The sequence below is a fragment of the Anser brachyrhynchus genome, assembly GCF_964034855.1.
Source record: "Anser brachyrhynchus genome assembly, chromosome: 15".
Lineage (NCBI taxonomy): Eukaryota > Metazoa > Chordata > Aves > Anseriformes > Anatidae > Anser > Anser brachyrhynchus.
This window is the reverse complement of record NC_137733.1, coordinates 10,842,550-10,866,362: the sequence shown is the minus strand read 5'-3', so window position 1 is coordinate 10,866,362 and position 23,813 is coordinate 10,842,550. Positions and strand designations below refer to the sequence as shown.

The 23,813-nt window shown below is 45.7% G+C and overlaps 1 protein-coding gene across 2 annotated transcripts in view; it reads right to left on the bottom strand.

Moving 5' to 3' along the window:
* Window positions 1-5,916: 5,916 nt before the first annotated feature.
* Window positions 5,917-23,813, bottom strand: part of LOC308178273 (uncharacterized protein) — an 81,510-nt gene continuing 63,613 nt past the window's right edge. Inside the window, exons 3-5 of one of the 2 annotated variants that reach the window (XM_080556685.1) lie at window positions 22,916-23,044; window positions 20,966-21,097; window positions 5,917-20,567 (exon numbers count right to left, since the gene is read on the bottom strand). In XM_080556685.1, the coding sequence (XP_080412811.1) occupies window positions 21,012-21,097; window positions 22,916-23,044 (215 nt within the window). In that variant the 3' untranslated portion in view covers window positions 5,917-20,567; window positions 20,966-21,011. Of the gene's footprint in view, window positions 21,098-22,915; window positions 23,045-23,813 lie in introns of both variants that reach the window. The other variant, XM_080556684.1, reaches the window with a different exon arrangement.

Below are 23,813 nucleotides of genomic sequence, written 5' to 3'. Positions count from 1 at the left end.
AGGTGATAAGCAAGAGTGGAAGCAGATAAGAAGTTTATGCAACTGAGAATTATTTTCAAGGAAATGCATCCATGGACAAAAATGTCCCAGAAAGGCATAGTATGAATATGTATGGTAAAAGTAAAAAAAAAAAACAAACTGCTGTACTGCTCTAATTTGTCTTATAAACACTGGTGCGGTAGATGTGGGGCCAAATTAGCCCTTCATCTTAACAGTAGAGCATAAGGTTCAGTGGCCGACCAGGTCAAGGCTGAAATGTGTCTTTCTGGAAGGCAGATTACGCAGCCCAAGCTGTGGCAACATTTTGAATTCACAAGACCTCTATAGCATTTGCTGGATGCTGTAGGAACAGCAATTGTTTCAGCAAGAGGAGGGTGAAAAAAATCATATTTAAATGCTCAGCATTATTATTAGATAATCAGCCAACACTTCACCTTGATTTTGGAGAGCCAGTGCCAGTTTCCGTGGAAACTGAAGTGCTATCCTGCAGCTGTCACAAAACTGTTCAATCCTGCAGACCTCAACTCTGACAGCTCACTAAACAATACAAACAGGGATTTTTACATTGAAGACACCAATGTGGGGAACACAGAAGCTCCAGAAACTTCTTTCTGAGCTGGGTATGCTCATTGCCAGCGTGTGCATTTCCTACAGCAGTGTGCACAAGTAGAGCAGTTTCAATATATAGATTTTGGGGGTAGAAAATGCCATAGTTGCACAACTGACAACTCCAAGAGCAAATTACACGGAAGCACTAGCAAAAAGCTTCTGTGGTCCCAGGGCTAGCCCAGCCAAAAGCATTTACTCGCAGCAGTCCTGGAAGGCAGGGAAGTGACATTACCACCGTTTACAGGAGGCAAAAGGAAGCTGTACAGAGATACAGAGCTTGCTGTACAGTGCCAAGCAAGGCAGCTGTAGATGCCTGCCTAAAATCCATGATTAAAAAGCTGCGGATCCACGGAGCCCATCTGCCCAGCCCTGCTTCTTGTGCAGCCCGAGGGCGCGCTGCGCAGCAGGGGGCTCCCCACGCACAGCAATTCCGCTCCGCCAGGGCAGCGGGAGCTGCTGCCAGAGGCTCCCAGTGATGATTTTTATGAGCTCCTCGCTGTGGCATGTAAGCTGAATGCACAGCCAGGTTCGATGAAATAACTCGAGTTGTTCGCAATACAAATACCACAGGTTTGGGTGCCACCCCAAGCAGCTATGCGAAATGACTCGGTGTCAGTCCCTACGCAAACAAACTCTTGCCCCACGCGGGGCGAGCTCCGTGGCTCTGGCTGGAAGCGGGTGGACGGACAGATTGAGCAAGCTATGCAGGCGGTAACACTCCTGGGAGAGGGCTTTCTGTAGCTTACTCAATGCACTTGGCAAGACAACACCCCGCTCTGCGGGACCCAACGTCAGTGCACGAGTCCCTCACAGACTGCATGAGCAGACATCGGTGGGGCTAGGCCCATCCCTGATGGAAAACGATACAGTTTTCCATAAAGGACAGTAACTGTGAAGTGTCAGTCCACAAGGACTTACCTTAAATTAAGGAAAATGAAGAAGAAAGCAGCCCACAATGGAACACAGAAGCACTGTGTGCACAGAGCTGACGCAAACAGCTCCTGAAAGCACCTGGAGCCCCTCTTGCTTGCTGGGGAAGGTCTCAGAACTGGGAAGCAGAAGCAGCAGCAAACAGGCACATTCTGGTTCAACAGCTCCATGAGCTCAGGCCTTCCTGGTAACACAAATGAGGCCTCTGTCAGTTAAAGTCCCTTTTCAGCTACAGTTTAGGTACAAAATGAGAACTGACAACAGCAACAAAATCTCTCTTATTGAATCAATAGCACGTGTTTAACAGCAAAATAAACTTATAGAGCTTTTTAATTGTCTTTTCAGCTTCCTATCCTTAATCTATTCTTCTTTCATTATATACAAATTATTTGTTGTAATATTTTGAATTAAATCAAAAGGAAAATAAATCAAAAAATCCAAACACATTGCCTAATTAAATAGCAATACCCTTACTTTCATTCAATCTTGATAAATCAGTCTTCCCTTACTAATTAACTTCTAGTTTAATGCATTTCTCTCACCACCCCAAGCTACCTAACAAAACACTCAGCTTAATAAAAACAAGCTAATATTGAAACTGGGCAGCTTTGATTCTGCTTCACCACTGCGCCCCAGCACCTACATGCAGACATAGAAGCAGACTTCTGGGGCTGGTGGAAACGCCAGCAGGAAAGGCCAGCAGCTGAGCCTCAGTGACCCCCCCCAAAATGGGGTGAGCACCCAGACCTGGGGAGCTGGTGTCTGACACAAAAAGCATGTCCTAGGCAATACTGAACTTCTTCCACGTGCGAGGAACTCACTTGCAATCACACTTGTGATGAATCCAGCACGTTTGCACAGGTCACGGTGGACAAGGAGGGCTCCATTTTAGGATGGAGGGTGCAGTGGGTTCCTCACCACCTGAGGAGGTTTAGGATGGAGGGTGCGCTGGGTTCCCCACTGTCCTGTACTGGGCTGCTGCAGTCATAAAGGCAGGGCTGTGCTGCTCTGCTCCCCAACAGCACCTGGGCAGTTCCTGGGAGGCTCTGTATCTGCACGGTGAAGTGTCTTATCATATGTAAAGTAAGACATTTCTGTTACTAAATAATTTATGCATTTGTGGAGTTGATCAAGGTTATAATAGAGTAAATCTGAGTGGAAAAATTATGGGAAAATAGGAGAGCTGTTGACTACGACAGTATTAGAAAGTTGGTGTCAGCCCCTGAGCTGCCAGGGAAAGACTTGAGTTTTTATTCCAGCTTGAGTTTCGAGTCTAAATTATTCCAGGTAGCTCTACCTGTGATATTTTGAGTTCTTTCTTGTGATTTTTCTCTCTTTAACAGCAGTAGAATAGTGTTGCTGAACCCTGTCAAACAACTGCAAGATTTCACTTGTGGATAAAATTATTCATACTCCGTAACACAAGTGTTTCATATCACAGGTCCACCCCCACAGAAGGAGTGAGGCATCCATTTCCCATCCATGTCTCATCACAGATAGGAGTTGCTTTCTGAAGTATCCTTGAGACCGATCCAGGCCACACAGCTTGGATCAGGAGGGGAAACTTTCAGAGGCAAGTGGATTTGCAAATAGCTGTTATTTTATTCTACTTTTATTCTCTTCTCTCTGTTCTGTTCTTTCCTTTCTTTGGGCTTGGTGATAAGTAGTGGGGAAAACCTTCTTGCAGACAGGAAGGCAGCGTGTAATTAAAGGTAAAGAATTCCATTTACTTCTGTAGGAGTGACATCCTTTTTCATAAGGCAGTCTGTGAGAAATCGGGTAAGCAGCGCATACATTTTTGATGAACAGGAGGACCCTCACCTATTACTGATGAGGTACAGAAAGAAAAGACAGGACGCTCAGTAGGGAAATATCATCCATTAAATGCCTCCCTGGGGATCAAATGGCACTTACAACTGAGAGAGAGTAACTGCCTCCTATATTTCAATTGGTACCAGCAGGATGCCTATTTGTAAAGATTTGTGCTGCCTGCATTCTGTTAGTGTAAGATGCCACGTAAATATTTTCTGACCTTTACAGTAGATGTTACCTTTTTTGTTTTCCACAGACCAGTGGCCTGATTTTACTTTTTCGAACTGGTGATCCTGCTAAAGAATGAGCACAAGAGCAACCCCCTAAGTGTGCATAGACCTGCTGAAATCGAAGGACCTGCTGAACATGTGTTTTCAGTGTTTTCTGATCAGGGCTTTAAATATGTCAACCTTTACGACAAGACTGCTGTGGTTCTTTTTGTAAAATCGTACATGCCTTGTACTAAATACCTAGCACCAAAGATCAAAAGGCTTTTGAAATATGTCCCCTTAAAAAAAAAAAATGAGAACTTGAAATTCTTTCATTTCCAAACTGATTAATCAAAGGCAGCTCTTTGATCCAGTACAGAAAAGTTCTCTGTTCGAAAACAACGAGCACGGTAATAGAGAGCAATTACGGCTCTGTGTGAATAGTCCTTGAGGCACACACAGGGTGCTTGTGGGTGTCACCACCAGGGCTGCCCAGACTCCAAGCACATCTACTTTTCATCATTGTACCACCTGAAAACTCAACAGCTCCATCCTATGCGCTAACAGATGGGTCCATGTGGCTTTCCCAGAGCTTGCAGTAACCCTTCCACTAGCTCAGCCTGTGGTCTGACATATACGTATACATGTATTTGTTCCATATCCCCTGCCATTCAAATGAGAAATGCGCAGTGATTCCTTGCCATGGTAGATTTTACATAACTCCTCGAAAAAAAATATAGTCACAAATAGCAGAGATTAGACAGCAATGTCAAGGTCTGAGAGGAGAGATTACATGTCCTGTATCAGCAGATGTTTGCGGCCACTGAAGGTCCTGTGATTTAAAGAGCCATTCTCCGTTCAGGAGCTTCCCACATCATTACAGGACAAGCAAACAAGCAAATAACCAGCAATGGAGCCAGCCCTGCCCCAGAGACCTTCATCCGGGTCAGACAGAGCTGTGCAAAACCTCCCATGCCCATTCCAGCGGCGGGCACAGTTCAGAGACAGGCGAACTGAAAGCACCCTCCAAGCATCCAACCTCAGCAGGATGTCGAACACAAGGATGCTGAGCAGCTGCACCAAAACAGCAACCTTTCACTCATTATACATGTCACATTTTGAGCTGCTACAGCGATGAATTGTTGATGAGTTGGGGAGGGTTGCAGTAGCATGAAGCAAGCGACAGATGAATGGTTATTGGCATATATGGTTATCAGCAACCAGCACTCTGCTGGTGTTCATGCCACAGACAGAACGCAGGCAGGCAAATCATGTGAAAACAAACAATTCCAGAGGAACAACTGCCAGGGAAGGAGAAACAACTCCAAAACAAACTTTTCAATTAAAAAAGGAAAAAAACAGTGGCAAAATCAGGACAGTACAAAGGGACTTTCTGTCCAGAAGGAGGCAGAAGAAGGCATAGCTTCCTTCAGGGAAATCTCAAAGTGAAGCAAAAAGCATAAAAAAGTAGGAGGTAATTCCATACTTTGGGATTTTTCTCAGTTACATCTGGACTTCTGTAGAACGTATTCCTGAGAGCCAAGAAGGACAAGGGTAATCAAAGCCTGTGTACAACATCACAGCGAGCTTTCAGAAAAGGTGTGTACCATTCCCTGACAGTGACACACAGCAAGCTCATCATCCTCCTAACAAGAGGCAGCTAATGCACAGAGATGGGCGTGAATTCATGGCTCATTACCCCCTCTGCACTCACCTTTCAGGTAGTGCTCTTCCATGCCAGGTGTCCTCAGCCTCGGGGCTGCCCTCTGCCCTCTACAGCCATGCGCTCCGCAGTGCTCGTCCCTGCCCCTGCTCTGGCCCTGTTGAGCAACCCACAGAAGTGCTCCCAAATTCCCATCAGCCAAATCCCCAGACCACTCGGTCAGTTTGTGCTAACCTCACTGCTGCTGCCTGAGCTAAAGGTGTACGTGCTCGTGCAAACCCCTGTAAGAGGGCAGCAGCCTCTGGCAGAGAAGCGCTGAGACACATCTGGATCAACAGCATCTGCTGGTGGCTCAGCTGGGCCTGCAGAAGGGCAGCTGTCCGGGGCCTCATCATGCTCCCGAGTAAAGCGAGCTGCTTCATGCGAAGGCATTCAGGGCGTCAGCTCATGTGCTGTCCTTTTGCACCCTGGTTTACTTTCTATCAAGCGTTTACACAAGCCTCAAGCCAAGCTTTCTGTTTTCATGCCCTTTCCCTAAAGCAGCACCCTCACTCAGTAACGCAGGCAGTGGAACATCTCCTGGGTACCACGAGCACACAGAGCCCCTCGCAGACCCCAGGTGTGGGGCTGCTGCTCTGCTGTTTCCTACAGTAACGCAGCACAGTGCCCAATGGTCAGCAGTGAAATCTGAAAGAAAACGGGAACGGTTACTTGATGCAAAGGCCATACAGTGTTCAGACACGGCCACACATCCCGTTCAGCAGCACCAAACACAAGCAAGGTTGAGAAGTACAAACAGTCAGAGCATCTTTGTTTCAAAGAAACACTGCTCAGCATGCGGGCCATGGGTTGGGCGGGCCAGTGAGCCCCCTCCGAGGCGAGCAGGACCTACCAGGTCATAGGGCCCAGCCTTGAGATGAGATGAAACACTTCTGTCAGAAAATCAGACTTTAAAGCAGTTCGTTATTAGCCTAAAAGCAGTAGATTAGGCAATGAGTGTATTTAACAGACTGCTTCAAGAAGAGACATACAAAATCGCTGTTTGGAAATCTGTTACCCTAGAAGTTGCTATTTCTCTACAACATCCCAAATTTTGATGCATACTGGGGTGCATTCTTCACGCTGTATAATTTTTAAAACAGATGGGCCCTGTTTAGTTCCAAAGCTCCTGAGTATCTCAATTTTTAAATACAAATCTGGAAAATTTCCACCTAATTTATGCCTCAAAGTTAGCGTGATTTCACAGCAGCTGGATCTGTTTCCCTAACTCGCAGGCTCCATGAGCAAAGCCTGTATCTACAAACACCGCTATAGCTCCAAGAGGGACAGAGACCCATGGAATGCAAATGTTTTCACCAGCGTGCATGTGGACACTATTACTACTTGATTTTACTCAAGGTTTTAGGCAGGCTATGCCATTAAGGATTCACTTTTACTTCTGTATCCGTTCTGCACATGCCACACTCTTCTGGAAAACCATCGTAGAAATTTTTGAGAGCTGACTTTCACATTTTAAGTAAGAGCATTTTTCATATTCCTTTCACATTGTAACAAAGTGCCTTTGTACCATCTGTTGAATTACTCACATGGAGCCATAAAAACATTCTCAAATAATCTAATATGCCTTTTATTTGCTGGCAAATGCCACTATTTGAAATATTTTTAATTCAGATTTGACACAGCTACCAATCAGTGCTCGACCCTGGAGGGTAAATAAGTATTTTCTTTTTCCAGTGATGTGCAGCATTATAACTTTTAAAATAAATAAATGCAATGTGTGTTAGAAGCCCAGCACTGAATCTTACAAGCCATGAAGTTCTGGAGCGTGACATTGCACTGTTCGGAGGTGTGAGAGCCTGTTGAGCCACAGTCATATCTTAAATGTGCTGCAATTTTTAGCCTAGAAATTCTGGAATATATGTGGCTATGTATTTTTTCAATGGCTTCCTTTCTCCTGAAACAGAGGAAAGATTGTTAAGTGTTTTATTACGGCACAAAGGGAATCACGGTGGCTCTGAGAGGAAACAACACTGCAATCAAAAAGCCTTCAAGAGCGCAGCAAGGATCCAGCGAGCTGCACTGAGACCGCTCCTCAGCTTCCCACGTTCAAGGGGGACGAGCTTCAGCACGCCGCAGGAGCCAGAGGCACCATGACGGGCAGGAGGAAAACAGTCCTTGCATCTCAACAGCTTAAACAAATCCTGTTGGCCTGAAAACCTGCAAAATGCTCTAAAAGCTAAAGCGTTCATAGCTATTATCCATTATTCTCCTTTCTCTAACACCTTAGTACAGCATTTAATGCCACGCTCGCTGTCACAGCCTAAATGAGCACTGACACACAGGGCCCTGTAGGAACAATCCTCACTCTGCTTCTGGAAGTTGTCCTGCTGGATTCCTGCTTATCGAGATGGCTTTTGTGAAGAAAGTAACCCAGGGCTGCATCGCTGCCAGAATTTCACTCATCTTTAATCTACCACTACTGGTTTTGGTCTTTGCTGAGACTTTCATAGCAGCTCTGTTACAAATAAAGGTTGCCAGAATATTGTGTTAGCTGCATCTTTTCAGGCATTTAGTAGCACTGGAGGTCTGCCAGGCCAAGTAGCACAGATGCTCTTAGATCACGAAGCTCTGCAGATGTACAGTGACAGCACACACTGAATCTGCATTTTGAGCTTTCTACACGTTCTGTGCAAGGTCTCCATTAAAGCAGTCACCTTAGGCCCCTCTATCTCTCGCTGCTGGTAACGCAGCGATGTTACTGCCTCAGAAACCTGTAGGAGGGATGCGATGGATGCAGGCACTGCAGACGGAAATGGGAGCTGAGTAAAGCACTTCACTTCAGGAATTACCTAATTCAGGGAATTACCTCATAATTTCATAGAGGGAACTCCTGTGTAGACAGCCCTTAGTCATCATTGTTTTAAGGCCAAGTGGGGGATTTTCATACACTTCCTCCTCTCTCCTCGTGTGTACTTCCCTTCAAAGCCCAAACCAGACAACATTCACAGATCTGACACAGCACTGTAGCCACACAATTTCTAAATAGTTTTGTGTGGTTCAGACAAAAATTAGATTTTTCAAAGCTGACACTGATGCCAAAGGACTCAAAAGAGAGGAAGCTGGTGGTCAGCGAGGTAAGGCAGAGGTGGCAAAGAAGCTAAAGCTGCACCTTGAAAAGCAAACTGATGGACCAGGGCCAGGCCACAGAAAGGAGCCTCATTGTCCTCAGAGGCACATGTGCCAAGAAGCAGCAGCAGTCTCAGCAGTCCCCAGCCCCTGCTTCCCCTATCGGTCGGTCCATGGGTGCCAGGAATGGCCACCTGCGGCAAGATGCTGTGATGAGCTGCATCAGCACAGTACTGCTGATGTCACGGACTCCCATTTATACCAGATTTCCACTAGCACGCTTAACATCCAGTTTGAAAAAATATATAAATATATCTATATGTTCTGTAAGAGTGTCCTGGACAGGTTGCCAGCTCTAGTAGTGAGGGATGCATTCCAGAAATCCAGAGCTGCTAGGCTCTGCATGGCTCACTGTCTCTAAAATAAAATAAAAAAAATGCTATTTCTGTTAAGAATAGATGTTTCATACTGAAATCCTGTTACAGAAAACTATCATCTCTCCTAGGGGTGCTGCCTTGTGGACCTGGCAGACTAGGTCCCATCACACAGGGATATGCACACCACCTCCAAGCGGTGGGGTGGGAGCTGGCTACAGATGCTCCCCCAGAAGAGGGACCTGCCCATTTCCCAGCCCATGTAAAAGGGCCGAGCCCTGCGGCTCTGTGGATAAAAGGATCTGCCTAGGCTATTTCAGCTAGGAGAGGAGTCCCAGCAGCTCAAACACAGGAGCATGCTTTGTTCACGTGTTAGGACAATGGCAGGGGGCTGTTCTGCGTTGGCCTGCATTACACTAGACGGGGTATTTCACAAGTGAGAGGGCCATAGAGTAAATACGGACAGGTTGCAAAGTGCTCCTCCAGTTGTTCTCCAGAGGCTTCCCCCACTCCACATGTTGCACCAGACAAGCATTCCCGTTCTCTGAAAGCAGTCACCACGGTGCTCCTACCACCCCAAATCTCTGCCTGTCCCCAGTACACCACTACCCTCTGGTGTTAAGCATGAAATGACACGAGTTTTGTGTGCCTGTGCAGTTCCATCCTCCAGTGGGAACCTAGGAAGTTGAAACACTGCCGAGAAGAGCGTCCTGGCAGGGGTTTCAGCCCAGGCTTGAAGACTCGTGACATTCAAAGGGATGAGAGAAGCTTTAGAGAAGCGTCTGAACTTCAGGCTACTCTTCTGAACTGCACTCGGGCACCAGCCCCTAAGGACTTCACCCAGCATTTTTAGAACCTTATTAACTAGAGCTTGAGGGAAATAGCTGTAGATTTTATTCAGCAGGGACATTCTGCCGTGTGGAGCAATGCTCTCTGCATTCATTTCCTTTTCTGCAGTGTTTCAGTATTGCACATTATTTAGCCATCAGATCTGAACACAAATAATTGTACAATAAAAAACAGTGACTCAACAGGTTATTGCCACAATAACTCCTACATCTCCACTGTGTATGGAGTTAGCTGGGTTGCTCACCCGACTCAGGCAGATGTAGGCAGCCCCATTCCTAGGCACCGCGCACCATTTATCAGCCCCTAGCCAGAAGCGCACCTCGCTCAGCGCCTTACTGAGACCATAGGGCATATCCCAAACTGCACACGGGAGAGGAGAGCAGAGCTCTGCTAATTCCTATTAGCAAACCCTTCGTTCACTTTTACGTGATGTTGCTTCTCTCATTCTTGAATTTGCAATTAAAAAACTCATAGATGATGCAGTGAAGGTAGAGCAAGCAGAGGTATCTCCAGTCTGGCCACTCTTCACTGCAGTGTTTTCTCCTTCAGTGCCCTCTTCTTGACTTTGTATCCCACAGCCAGAGGGAAGGGGCATCACGTCCTAGTCTTCCTTACCAATTTCTGGCCAATTTGTGAAACCAAAAATGAGAGAAGGGAGAAGGAAACCATGGAATCATTGATATAAACACTCACACTGCACCTGCAAATTTGCTGTAATACACACGGCAGATCACAGACCCTGACCTCTGAGAAGAGATTGCAGCTCTGTGAACTTTGGAAGCACAGAGCCTGGCAGTCCCCATAGGTTCGTGCAGTGTGATGGGAAATCCCATCTTCACGTTACAGCTTCAGCCAGCTACAGCAAGCTGGGAAGGATTGCACTAAGACCAGGACGTAACCTAACAGTTTTTCAGCAGAGTACACTCACCTAACTCTCCTCTTCTGTTATCGTATCAAAGTCTCTGCAGTTTACATTGCAAAGAAGGAACAAAAACCAAACAGCAAGCGCAGGAGGTGCCTGCTTGCAGAGCAAGTTCATACCGGGCAGCAACTCTCCCTTTCCCCCCGGACATCCTGCACGTCTCCCCAAAGTCCAAGGGAATTACACAGCCCTAGAAGGGAGCAGAGCTGACGGCACCACACGTATGGACATGGCAGAAATCCCTCTGCACACCCCATTCTGCTCCTTTGACTTTCCAGTACTTGCGACTTCCCTCACAGGAACTCTCTACAGCTCGCTGCCACAGCAGCCACTCGCCTTGTCACGTTTCATCTGGCGCTGGAGCAGGCTGTCCTTTCATCTCTGAGGGTTTTTTTAAGCTAAGCTTTAGTACATCATGGGGAACATCTCTGAAATCCTCCCTGATTCCCGCTGGAAACGGTGCCAAGCGAAAGAGTCATTTCCCAGGGACACGTTGGGATGGCTCAGCTCCATCCCGCTCGCAATGTCACCTAGAAAGAAAACAAGCTACCAAGGCAGCTCTGGCAGCTTTCTGAAGCTCATTTAACCACAGCTTGGCTATTTCAGCCCAAATTCTTTGCCAGAGGTGGGCAGGAGAGGTCGGCGGTTTAGGCTTTGGGTGGAAGCCCCCTTGGATGGGCGACGAGTGGTGCCCCCAGCCACAGGCACAGCGCTGCCGGGACACGCTGGCCCCAGTGCTGAAGCCGGTCCTCCCCTCGGCAGCCACCTCCGATTTTCATTCTGCAGCACTGGAAAGAAATGCTCAGCTACAGAAGGAAGCCTCTTCTCATTATCCGTGTGGCCTTTTTGATGAATTATGAAGAGCTCATGCTGCTTGCTAAGCATGTTACAGATGCCAGGCCACAGGCAGAATTTTATTTTATTTTTGTTGTGAAAGAATTATTTTCCAGAGGCTTGCAGTAAATTACAGAACGAATTTTGTGCAAGATGGAGACTGGGTGCTCCTGCCAGCTTGGAAATGCTTGTGCAATGCTCATGCCAAGCACGTGCTTGGGATTTCACTTTAGGGAACGCGTGATAGTTCCATCACACCTACACGGCACCATCATCAAATCTTTAATTCTTTCACAATCTTTAATTCCTCCTCACAGCATCCCTGTGAGACAAGATATTTTGTGAACCCCTTTTTTCAAAGAGAAACTTTAAGATTTGTATGGATCACAATGAGATTTAGGTACTTAAATAGAAAGTGGAAACCTAAATCCCACTGAGATGAACCAGAGATAAGTCCCAGAATAGGACTGAAATGCTTTAATACTTTGCTAAATTTCTGCCTAAGTGATTTGCCCAAGGTCACAAAGGACATTTGGAAAAAACAGCTCCAAACCCCACAGCTTGCTCAATAATTCCTCTCTCTGTGGACCTGCGGGATGGCAAATTGGCAATTTCGCAAGGTCATTTGGGAAAACAAGACACACCTATTGTGTCAGCTAACCCCGCTGGGCAGCGGGTATCTCTCTGCCTGGACACAGCACATCAACGCAGTCATTCTGCTTCCCGCCTTGTTCCGAGGCAGGCTGGAAGCCTCAGCACAGGGCTGCATTGTACCCGGCTGACGTCACCTGGAGCAGGGCAGAGGCTTGAGCCAAAATCCCCCGAGTTCCACCCAGTTCCTTAACCACAAGGGCAGTCCTGCCCACATCACCCCTGGTCAACCTGGAGGGGTCAGGATGAATGACCGGCGCCTTTCCAAATCCCACAGAGAGGGTTTGATGTGGTGGGGCCTGAACCGGCTCTTTCAGAGCCCTCGAGCTTCTTCCATCCACATAGAAAAACAAAAATCTTCAGATTTTTGTTTTAAATTCAGATCTAGTTACTGCTGAGCTCCAGAAGCAGCATGTACACACAGGAAGCTTTATGCCTCCTTGACTAGTGTCAGGCAGAAAGTAAATTATTTATGAAAGCACTCCATGCAATATTTTATTTTGGATTTAAAGGGGCAGGAGTGAGGAGAAGGGTAGTTTAAAAAATAAAAATACTAAAGTTAGAAATGCACTCAGACCCAAGTCTTTTGTCTTGCTCAGGATCTGCTCCCTGCTCAGAGGAGTCACACAGAAGCATAAATCCGGTCTCACCTCTGTTTACGTGGATAGCCTCACTCACTTCAGTGGAGCAGTTCCTCATTTCCACTGGTGTATGCGGGACAAGGACCAGGATTTGACAAAAACATCTCTAGTATCAGTGCTTCGGAGCTGAGTGGGTTTTTGCAAATGCAAACCCACTTTTCCTCCCACTGTCTGATCCACAAGTAGCTTTTCATTTTCCATGCACAAGACTCTTCAATCCAGTTCTTAAATTAGCAGTAGCCAGACAGCCTCGACCAGCCACGACTGCACAGAATTACCCCAGCCACTGTGCTGCTGCAGAAGGGCTACAATCCCAAATGCTAGGACAAACCTGACAGCAACATCCCCAGGTTTGCTAGGGGTTATTCCAAAACAAGTATTACTTCTGGCGGTTTCAAGTGAAGCCCATCGCCTTTAAGGATTAATGTTTCAAAGTATGCCAAAGGCAGGTTTTTGAAAAAGACCGAAGTCATTCCTTGAGCTCAAACCCTCTACTTGTCTGCACAGTGAGTGGCTGGAGTTTCACTATGAGTTGAAGGACAAAACACCTTGACGGTTTTTCAGCACATCAGGATCAGGCCATTGAGGCCAAGGCTTGAGCATGAACCTTGTGATACATCACTTGAAGATGTGCACCAGTTCATCCCCAGTTTCAGGACAGCCCCTGGGAACAGACTCCAGTGTGCCCTGCTCCCCAGGGACATGCTGTAGTGGTATTTCAAACCTGGGCTGACCCCTAAGGCTTGTGCCCACCTGTGTTGTAAATCACTGGTGCCAGTTCAGTGCCCTGATTGTTCACACCCTAGAAATCAAACAAAACTTTCTTCTCCCATAAGAAAAGTTTCAGTAAACTCCCATTAATTTTCAGTTTGAATTTCCACACTTCTGCATCCTTTAGCATACACTGTGATAACTAAACCGAGATTTCCACGCTCAGAGCTTACTTTCCTACTGCCTTTTGTGCACAGCCAGGCAGACATCAACACTTCTGAACGTTTAGGGCCATTTATGCCAAGACAAATACGATGCCTTTGTGCCAAACCACCCCGGGGCAGGCAGAGCTCAGCCACCTCGAGACATGGGCATGCTGGTCAAACTAGAAAATTTCTACTGTAAAGGCAGGGGTTTTGTACCTAAATAGCAGCTTGTATATGTAGAATTGGTATATTTAAAATATTATTTCCTACCGTGTTTATAAAAAATCACCAGCATTTAAAGTAAGATTCCTCCAGTTGATATGTGTACATTCTTTTTCCTAGTTTCTTAATTTTCTTCGGTAAATGGGTGTTCATTTCTGCTGCTGTACTCAGATCCCGAATCTGGAGATTTTGACATGCTCGTTCCTCTCTTTTTTTAAGCTGTATAATGAATAGCACTGACAGGTGTATCCCAGCATCTCAGCAGTAAGGCCACATGATTTCATGACAGCATAAAAACAACAAAAAAAAAGGAAAACCAGAGAGAAACTTTTCTGTAACATTTCAGCAACTGTTTCCATAGTAATAATTTGTTTCACCAAGCCACCAAACATCATTTCAAGGATTTTTCCAAATGCCCACAGAGAAAGTAGCAGCCATCAATAACCCTTTTTAAAAAAAATTAATATATATATATATATATATATATATACACAAAGCCTTCAAAATTGTCACAGACCTTTTTCTTCCATTATTTGCCAAAAGCAGAAACAAAACAGTGAAGGCTAGAAATAACAATTCTATTAAGATGGATGGATGCGAAGAGAGGTAGACATGAAAAAAAACATGCTGCTGCTTTGTGTGCCCAGGGCCTAAGCTGCCCAAACAGCCCATGACGCCGACTGTCAGCTTGAGATATGTCACTGCTGAGGCATCCAGGATCCTAACCAGGAAAAGCTTTACCCATCAAAGCCTTTTAATTGTCTGAAGGGGGTCACCTACAGGCCAGCAATTTGTAAAACCAAGCAGTGTGACCAAATAAGAGGATTTTTCACCACTGGAAGATTCTGGGCACGTTCTGATGTGGAGCAGATGAGAGAGCTGCCACTTGCCGTGCTCTACAGTGCTGCAGAGGTGCAGATGCCACCCACCGCAACCACAGAAAGCTGAACCATCTACCCCACGGCTTTCTTCCTAATGCACTGGGATTAGGGAGTTAGAGGAACACTGGGGACTGGCAGCAGGAGGACCCACAGCACTTGGTATCTGACCACAAGAATGGCCGTAGCTTACCAATTCCCAGCACCCAGAAGTGTCAGTGAAGTCCTGGCATCTCAGCCTGGGTCTCCTGAACACCTGAAATACAGTCTCTGTATGCTCCTCCTGGGATGGAGAACATCAAAGCGGGCTTGGACCTCCTCAGTTTAAACAAAATGCCATACATGCATGCTCGTTCTCAAATATTGGTTTTGTAACATTCAGAGAAGTTGTTCTCCTGTAACTATTTACTTCACGCGAGTTCCAGGGCAGAGAGATGTCGAGTTAAGTACGCTCCTCTTACATTCCTCAAATACAAAGCACTCTCGTGTTTCTCTTATGCTCAAACACCAGCAGCACAATGCATCCTGGACTGCAAGTGGAGTACCTAGCAACTACCAAAATACAAATACTAAATAGAAATATTTAGCAAAGCTTTGACCTTATCAAGAACCGAAACATGCTCAAGGAGAAACGCTGCTGAATCCAAACCACAATCAGAAGCAACATCCCTCTGACCTGCTGTCAGAAAGTATGTTTTTCTCTAAACTCTCCTGATACCACAAGTTTGTATTCTGGAACTTGCAGCATTAGTCATTTTTCTACATCATTTGAGGCACAGCTTCCAGCAAGCTGTCTCAGTGATCTTCATCTGACCGTCCACGTCTCTTTTTGCATCACTTCAGACTCACCCTTCCCGACGTGTGGGAGGGCAGAGGCTCACGGTCACCGAGAGCAGGCACGTGGAGCAGGTCAGCAGCGGGAGCACACAACTAATTCCACCATATGCGCCCGGAGTTACCTGCTGGGAGTGAGCAATCCCGGAAAGCAAGCGCACAATTAGCCCTCCTGTTGCATGTCAGCCTCTGCTGAAAATCTATAATTAAACTGATACAAGGGTAATGAACAGGAGGTTTAAAAAGCAGACTCGGGGATTGCAGAGACATAGGGACGTGCTTAATTACGTGAGTTTTCCCACTGGGTTTTACAAAACCAGCTTCCACCAGCTTTTTGTCCAAACTGACGGAGCTGAGCATGCTTCCCAAAGCGCACGGCAGGGGCTCCTCCTGGCCATGGCCCAGCTGGTGGCGTGGGAGCAGGCTCTGCTGTCTCCTGCCCTCTGCTTTGCTCTGTGCAGCAAGGAAAAGCAGGCTCCTGGGGGCTGCTCGGGGCAGGCACAGCCCTACCAGACCCGAAGTCTGCATGTAACTTGCTGGGGGACGTCTGTGTGTAACTTGCTGGGGGATCGGGGCTTTCTTGTTTTCCGTGTCCTCAGAGTGCGGCTGCTTGCATGGTCAAAACCTTCGCATTAGAAGGCTCAAGAAAGTAGTCAGTGAAACAGAAAACAGCTAAACAGTTTAGTTTTAGCTAGACTAGGGTCTATTCAGCTGATGGCAAAATATGCTTTTTGCATGGGGCAGGTTCTACATTTTTGCAGGAGTTCATTGACGAAATTTTCTGAAGGGAAACAGCATTTCAAAGCAGGCAACAAAAGCATTTCCCATAAAAACCCATCAAAATTACACACTTCTAAGGGGGCAGGGAGAGGGCTGAAATGCACTCAGACAAGCTTTCAGTCAAGCCAAAACTCCATTTTTCTGTCAAGCAAATCATTGGCAAAAATAATTATTGCCCTGATGGATAAACTCTGGAAGTACTGGAAGCACCAGGCTGTGCCGCTGGAGCAGGCTCACGTTCTCTGCAGAAAAAAGCAGAGAAGAAACCTAAAACCATTTGAACCGGTGGGTCACACATACATCCAGCACTAAATCAAGTGCAGATTAATTATTCACAAGCACTTTGGTGCCTGTGTAACATTAATACTGTGAGATATCACTGATTTTACGTGTTACTCCGGAGCTATCACAGTATACAGCAAGAAATAGTATTTGTAAACTTCAAGGCATCTTGTATGTGATGCTGTTCTGCCAAAAGATCTTCTTCCATGTCAATCACAGCTTCAGGATAAGGGTGGGTTTTTGTTTTTGTTTTTTATAAACACATTCATTAATTAGTGCTTAGCTGTATTTGAAAAATGCATCCTTCACAATGCGTCCCGTTAATATGCCGTAGCATTTTGAACATTATTGTTTTTATGCTTATTAGGCATATCCTGCTAGAAGAAGGCATTTTAAATTAGATTAAATCTTATACATGTTTAATGCGGTGTTCTCACAATTTAAAATGCTACTCTATTAAAACAGCAGAGAAAGAAATTGACTCACAGAATACGAATGTGAAAAGAATAGATCATGAGTGAAATGAATAATAGATTAACTGAATAATCATATTACTTCCTATATGAAGAATATAAATCACAGTAATCCAATGCTGTCAGCAGAAAGAGAGAGGGAAGGCTTTCCAGGACTTAACTGCGTTCATTATCTAATATGAAAAGAAAGCTACGCATGATTAGTGTTAACGAGAGACCATTTCATTGCAGCTGATGCCAGCTATCAATCCCAAAGCATGCCGGACAAGAGCACTCCTCTGGAGATCGCCTTTCCAAGCTAGGGAAAATCATCCCACGCTCACCCATCCTTAATCAGCCCTAACATTGCCACTTAGCAAGACTCGAGGAACAATCTCGGGTACCTTACTGCATCGCTAACAGGAATTAACTTTTGGTGCCATCAATTCAGGCTGAGCATCCACCAGGACTTGACAGCCCTGACCTGGTCACAGGCAGACACGCTCTGTGACTGCCAGTACCAAAGACAAATCATTAGGAAGCTAAACCAAAGGCTACTGATAGCAGTGGAGAGATTCCCAATGATTTAAAGGCACTTGATTTGAACTGTGAGTCTCCACATACATGTTAATGCTACAATTTTAAATCACCGTATTTATGTATCTTCTATATTTGATATCACTCACTTACATAATTGCTCTGAGTGCGTATTTGGATCCATGCTCGCAGCACTAGGTTTGAGATCGCAGAGATAATTAGGTAAGAGCCAATATTCAAGTCATGGTAAAACAGGGCTCCTACTACTTCAGCCTATTATCCAAACCCAGCACCCAGGGAGTTCATTGCCCTTGCTGCTCGGGATACACGGCTTTACGACATGACCGAGTTGGCATCCCAGCACACCTGCGTGGCCCTCGGCCAGCAGAGGATGCTGAAGGTGCAGGATGGGAAAACTGCCGAACAGGACCTGGAACTAGGACTCTTCCCCAGTGAAGAAGTTTCCCTTCCACATCACAGCTCTGTGGACCAGCTGCAACCTGTTCATGGTTCTCTCCACCCATCTGTCCCCTGATTTCCCCTGCTCTGCCACCTCAGCCCTTCCTACTCAGAGAGCAGCCAGGGTCACTTGGAAGTGGGATTCAAATACTAACTGCTTCAAAAAAAATACACAGAGCTAAAAAACATGCGCAGAGAGCCCCGAGGGCTGTAATGCCATTCACCACTCCAGCATTACTAGCTGTTCAGACACAAAGCTTACAAAGAGAGCTGATAAAAACAGCAACTGGTATACACAAAACAGGAGTTAGCACCCAACAGGCTGCCTGTTAATGAGAAAGTAACATTTGTTAGAAGTTTCTAGACTTGACCTTGTCGACATCAGATTGAAGGAAGAAGAAAAAAAAAAAACACCACAGGACTAGCTGCTGGCATTAGGAGCTGATTGTCAGCTGAATTCAGCATCAGAAGGGCTTGCAGTCAATCTGCTCCACGCTTGCTGAGCGCTCTTAGTAGGATGTGTTTAGCTATCTAGGGTCTAGGGACACGTGTTCTCAGAGAAGGAAGAATGCAGAGAGAGAGAGACTGCAGAAATGGCAAGGAGAAGACAGTATCAGCACAGACCAGGAGTGCCAGCTCCTGTCTGTCCAGCAGACCTTGGTTAGGGACACTCGGCAATTCTGGGGCTCCAAGAAATTTTGTGTGGAAGGGAGAGCTCTCCCAGGCATTACAAAACGACATTGCAAATGCTATGTAGGGCTGAGCTGGCTGCTGTGAGCCTCGCAGATACAGACCATGCCTCAGGATCCCCTGTAGGCAGGTTTACACTTCCCACAACACAGCACGACGGCTTCGCTCACATCTAAAGCCTACCAGGTGTCCTCTGTCATGGTGACCTCTCAAATCCCAGAGAAGTTGCTCAAGAGAGATGTTTCTGGGAGGCTGTTGCAGGAAATTATGACCATGGTGTTTGATCAGACCATGCTGAATCACTAAAGCATCCTTCGTGGCGTGTGGCCAGGCACAGCACGGAGGAAGTGGGGTTGTCTCTCTGTAGATCAGTTTGACCTGAGGAACCTTCCAGGCTGGCACGTGGAGTTCGGGACCACTCGCTGGGCCCCTGCACAAGGCCTGGCATCTTCTGCGTAAAATTGCGTTCCCATCAATTAAGCACCAGTGATTCAGAGCCGTGGTAAGGCAAAGTGACTCAGTCAGGGATTGATTAGGAACGCAAATTCCAACTGCCACGTTCTTGCAAAACAGTCAATTTTTAGCTTTACAGCTTGCTGCGTAGCTCGCTGGACACCCATGCGATAGGAACAAGATTGTTCTGGCAGCCTTAGCTGCCAAACGCTACCTAAAATCGCTGCCGCAGCAGGAGCAAATTGGTTCATAGCAATTGGTTCAGCAGCGGCTTTGGATGCAGATCTAGGAGCATATGCTGCTTTTAGCCAGTTCTCCTAGCACCTCTCAGCAACAGGTCTCATAACTCAGCACCCCAAACAAGAAGTTTAGGAGCTCTCTATGTGATAGATCCTTCCACACACAAAATCACCATTGCAGAAGTTTATGACTATTATCAGGAGACCTTGCTTGGCATAGCCATCTCCCAAACAGGATTATAACCAAATCCTGGTTTTCAACAGTGTAGCGCTAAGAATCTAAGGATGTAAGCAAGGTCTGTGGAAGAAAGAATCACCTTTAGTATGTCAATTAATAAATGCAGGTTAGACAAAAAACAAACAACAACAAAAACACATATATTCTGAAGAGCATAAGTACTTCTTCAGGACTGAGATGGAAGCAACAAACTGAGAAGAAATCACAATCAACATCACTGCATTAATTGAGAAAAGGATGACAGTCTCTATGGAACAGAAAATAGTCTCTGTAAAGGCTCAGGACCCCAAAGATACAGGACACGACCTTCCAGGTACTATTCAGCATGTCACTAAAGCTGCTGCTGATCCAGATCTTGCACTCTAATATCATAATATGCAATCATAACGGAAAGGATATTAAAAAATGAGGACAGAACAGAAAGCAAAAGAAAAATCTATGTCTGAGACTTCGAAAAGACTGTTACCCCCAAACTGAAGAATATAAAATGCACAAAAACTGTCTGAAAAGAACAAGTAGGGTGAGAACTGAGAGCACTTTGGGAAAAAATCATGAGACGGCCAAAAGCCACAATTTCACAATTAAGAAAAAGAGCAAGTTTGGCTAAAAGCACATTCTCAATTGGTGTGAAGTGAAGGAGGCAATTAGGAACAAAAAGCCAATATAAAATGACTGAAAAGAGGAAATCGATAGAAATTACTGTAAACAAAGATAGGAAAGATGAAATATTTATTAGGAAAGCTAAAGACAAAAAAAAAAAAGCCATCGCAGGTCTGGCTAAGGACAAAGAGTTTTAACTGAGCAGAACCTCAGCAGCACTGCAGCTATACAGCTGGCAAAGTTTTCAATAATGATGCAGAAAAGGCAAAATTGTTCAATACATATTTCTACTGCATATATGAAAAGGGCAGAGAGGAAAATAAAATGCCTTCCAATCCTCGAGTAACTAAGGAGGATGTTAAAGACCTAGGAATAAACATATAAAGGCAGTTATGGAGAGCCTGCACAGAGGAACTGGAGCAGAGTTAGATGAGACCTTTTTAATTTTTAATAAACCTTGATATCTCAGAGAAATTAATTCATTTTCACCAAGTTCATTTAAAGCCAAATTTGTAGCTATATATCTAGGAATAAGAAGTGTTCCTAGGCACAGCTACAGAATAAGGCACTAATAACTAAAAAGTGATCCTTAGATATATAAACAAGAAAAAAAAATGTAGCATGGTAAATTTACTTCCATTTGCAGCATAATCCCTTGGCACCCCAATATTAGAAAAAAAAAAACACATCAGCAATAAAAAGCCACCTGAGCTACACAAGCTTAACAACATGTGGAATTGCTTGCAGGAAGGCAAAGGACCCACCATTTGCCCTTACAAATGGGAAAAGAAGCAGGCATGGCTGAGTTTCTCAAGGTAGCACGTAAGCACTAGATTCAGTGAAGAGGCTACGAAGTCTGATGGCACAGTGAAGGAAGCCAGGCAGCACTGGGATGCCTGCAATGAAACAATAAAAAGCAAGGAGAAAGCACGCCCTTTCTGCATTGAAAATTATACTTCATGTTTCATTATTTATAGCAAAACTTTCTCACATCCTGACGAACCTGCAGGGCATTCCTAAGTGCAAGTTTTTGCATGAGCTGGCAGAGTTCTGCCATACTACTATTGATACAATTACCTCTACACGGACATCTCCCCAACAAACTCAGTCCAAGGACGAAAGGCACGGCGGCTTTCAAAGTGTTCTACCTTGTAAGATTAAAGTTCTTCAAAAATGTAATCACCCTGTATCCAGGCTGCGTCTGCTGGATATATTTACGCTCCCAAGAGGGGTTAAAACAACATTTTTAGCAGCTGCCTCAAAACTCAGATCACATCCTTGTGAGATGCTACATTGATTTGCATATCATTAAGCATGATCCTTCCTCTCCTCTACAGTTTTGCTCCATGGTTTTGTTCCCGCGTGAAGGTTGCCATTAGTTGCACGTGTGACACCGTCCCTTGCGGATGAGCACCGCAAGCAAAAGCGACGGCGGCGCCATGCTAATGAGTCCCAGCGAGACAGCCATGGAGCTGCAGTTGCCATCGCAGCTTTGGCAGAAGGGGAAAGCATTAAAATGCTTCTGGCAACTTTTCGGAGCTGCTAAAATTGAGTCAGTTGGAGAGTGTTTACACAAAGCTAACACTGCACTGGGCAATTTCTGGCCCCAGCATGTTACATTCTGATTTAATCAGTTTTGCAGTGTACAGTGTCTGACAAAGCAGTGCACTGGGCCAGGCTTCAGGCTTTCACTAAGTAGGGCACTGGGCATTTTGTCTGCCTCCTCCTCCTCCCTCCCACCCTTTTGCAAAGAGATCTGGCAATATTTAATCTTCAGAATTAGGTGAGTCCAAATAATGCCCGGCACAGCCATCGGGGGTCAGGTCAGAGCTTGGAGGTGGGCAGCCAGGCAGAACATTCGCCCTTTGGAGGTGATGCTCTGTGCAAGGACATGCAGCAGCAAAGGGTTTCAGCTACAAGCCAGGAGCATTTTCTCCTCCTGCTAGCAAACAAAGAGCACCGAAGGGAGAACACGAAGAGCTGACAGGCTGCGAGTGCTTTGCCAACGTGTGAATGAACCCAAGGCTCACACCAGAGCAAAGGGCAGGCAGCACGCCGCTGCTGTGAGCTCTGCAGGGAGCGAGCCCACGCACCATGGTGCTGCCGTGGTGCAAGGTCATGCTTTTGACACCAGTAAGAGCTTCGTGTTAAGTGGGAACAAGAGAAGCTATTATGTGTATCGAAAGCCAGATTCTAGTCTCATTTAGGGGGAAATCCAAAGTAATTCCTTGGCAGAGAGGCCATCGCACTCCTCCAATCTCCGGGTATATTGCCATAGTTAGCTTCCCTGCTGTAGTGATACCAGAGGCCCAGCTGTGATGTGGGGCCCAATTTGCTAGCACGAAAGGCTATGCGGTGATTGAAGACTGGCTCTCCTAAGCATAAAGCCGGCCTCAGACACAGGGCCACCCTCTGACCAGATCCATGCCTGCACCCTGACACCTGTGCCTGAGCTGAAACGTCTGTTAATAGCATTTACCTACCTCACAAAACTGTTACAAAGCTGAGTTAACATTTGTACTGCAAAATGCTTCAGGACAGGCAGCAGGGCATGCAGAGCACTCCTGTCACAGCACAGCTTTGCCTTGGCAGGCTGCGCTCTAGCACCATTTTGTTGCAGTTAGGAACAACGAGATACACACAGAAACACACAACAGGACCACAAACTCAATTCTTTGCAGCCTGCAGGCTGGAACACTGTCCTACATACTTACTTCTGCAACTACTTCTGCGATATGGCTTCATGAAGACAGCCTTTCTGCCCTGCCCCACTTGCTGCAAAGCCTCGAGCCTGCTGAGCAGTGTCTGGCCAGGGTCTTCTGCTGCGCCTGACGTGACCATAACTGCAACAAAAGTTGAAAGGCACTTAATAGAGACTAGGCATGCACGAAAATGATTCAGAGTTGGGAAAGCAGATAGTTCATCCTCTCCAATACTGCAAATGACATCGCCAAATATTGAAAAGTATTTCTAGATGCCAATTAAGTGCCCAGTACAAACCTTTATGGAAATAATCTCTCAGAACACACAAACAGGGACTTAACAGATTTCTCTTTATTTTCCCATCAAACCAGCAAAGGGGAGCACTTTCTGCAGCAGTCCCTTCCATGCTATCGCGTAACACTTTAGCTGATAAAAGCAAGTGTTAGCATAGGTCCTATACCTGGAATCTCTACAAAGTTTGATATGTTTATAGTTCAAACAGACAGCGAGCTTAAAAACACAGAGATGGAGTCTGGTGAATCATCCATCTGTACACAGCACTGACGTGTAAAGCTGAATTTCTTTTCGTGTTGGAGCTTTGTATTATCTTTTTTTTTTTTCAATCACTCTTTTGAGGGGAAAAAAAATGAGGAGCTGAGAGAGAAAAATGTGATTCATTTTTACTAGAGTGAAGCAATAAAGCTCTTGTAAAGTGTGGTCACCCGTGTTCCATTTCAATAACAGCAATAACACCTAACCTGCTGCTCCTGCTGCCGTGCTCTTACCCTTCACATGCTAAGCTCCTTATTTTTAATCACAGGCTCCTATCACATTTATAAGGCCACTGAAATTGTGTTCTCCCTCCCCCCTTTTTTTTTTGATCGTTTGATAAAGTGAAAAGCGTTCAGT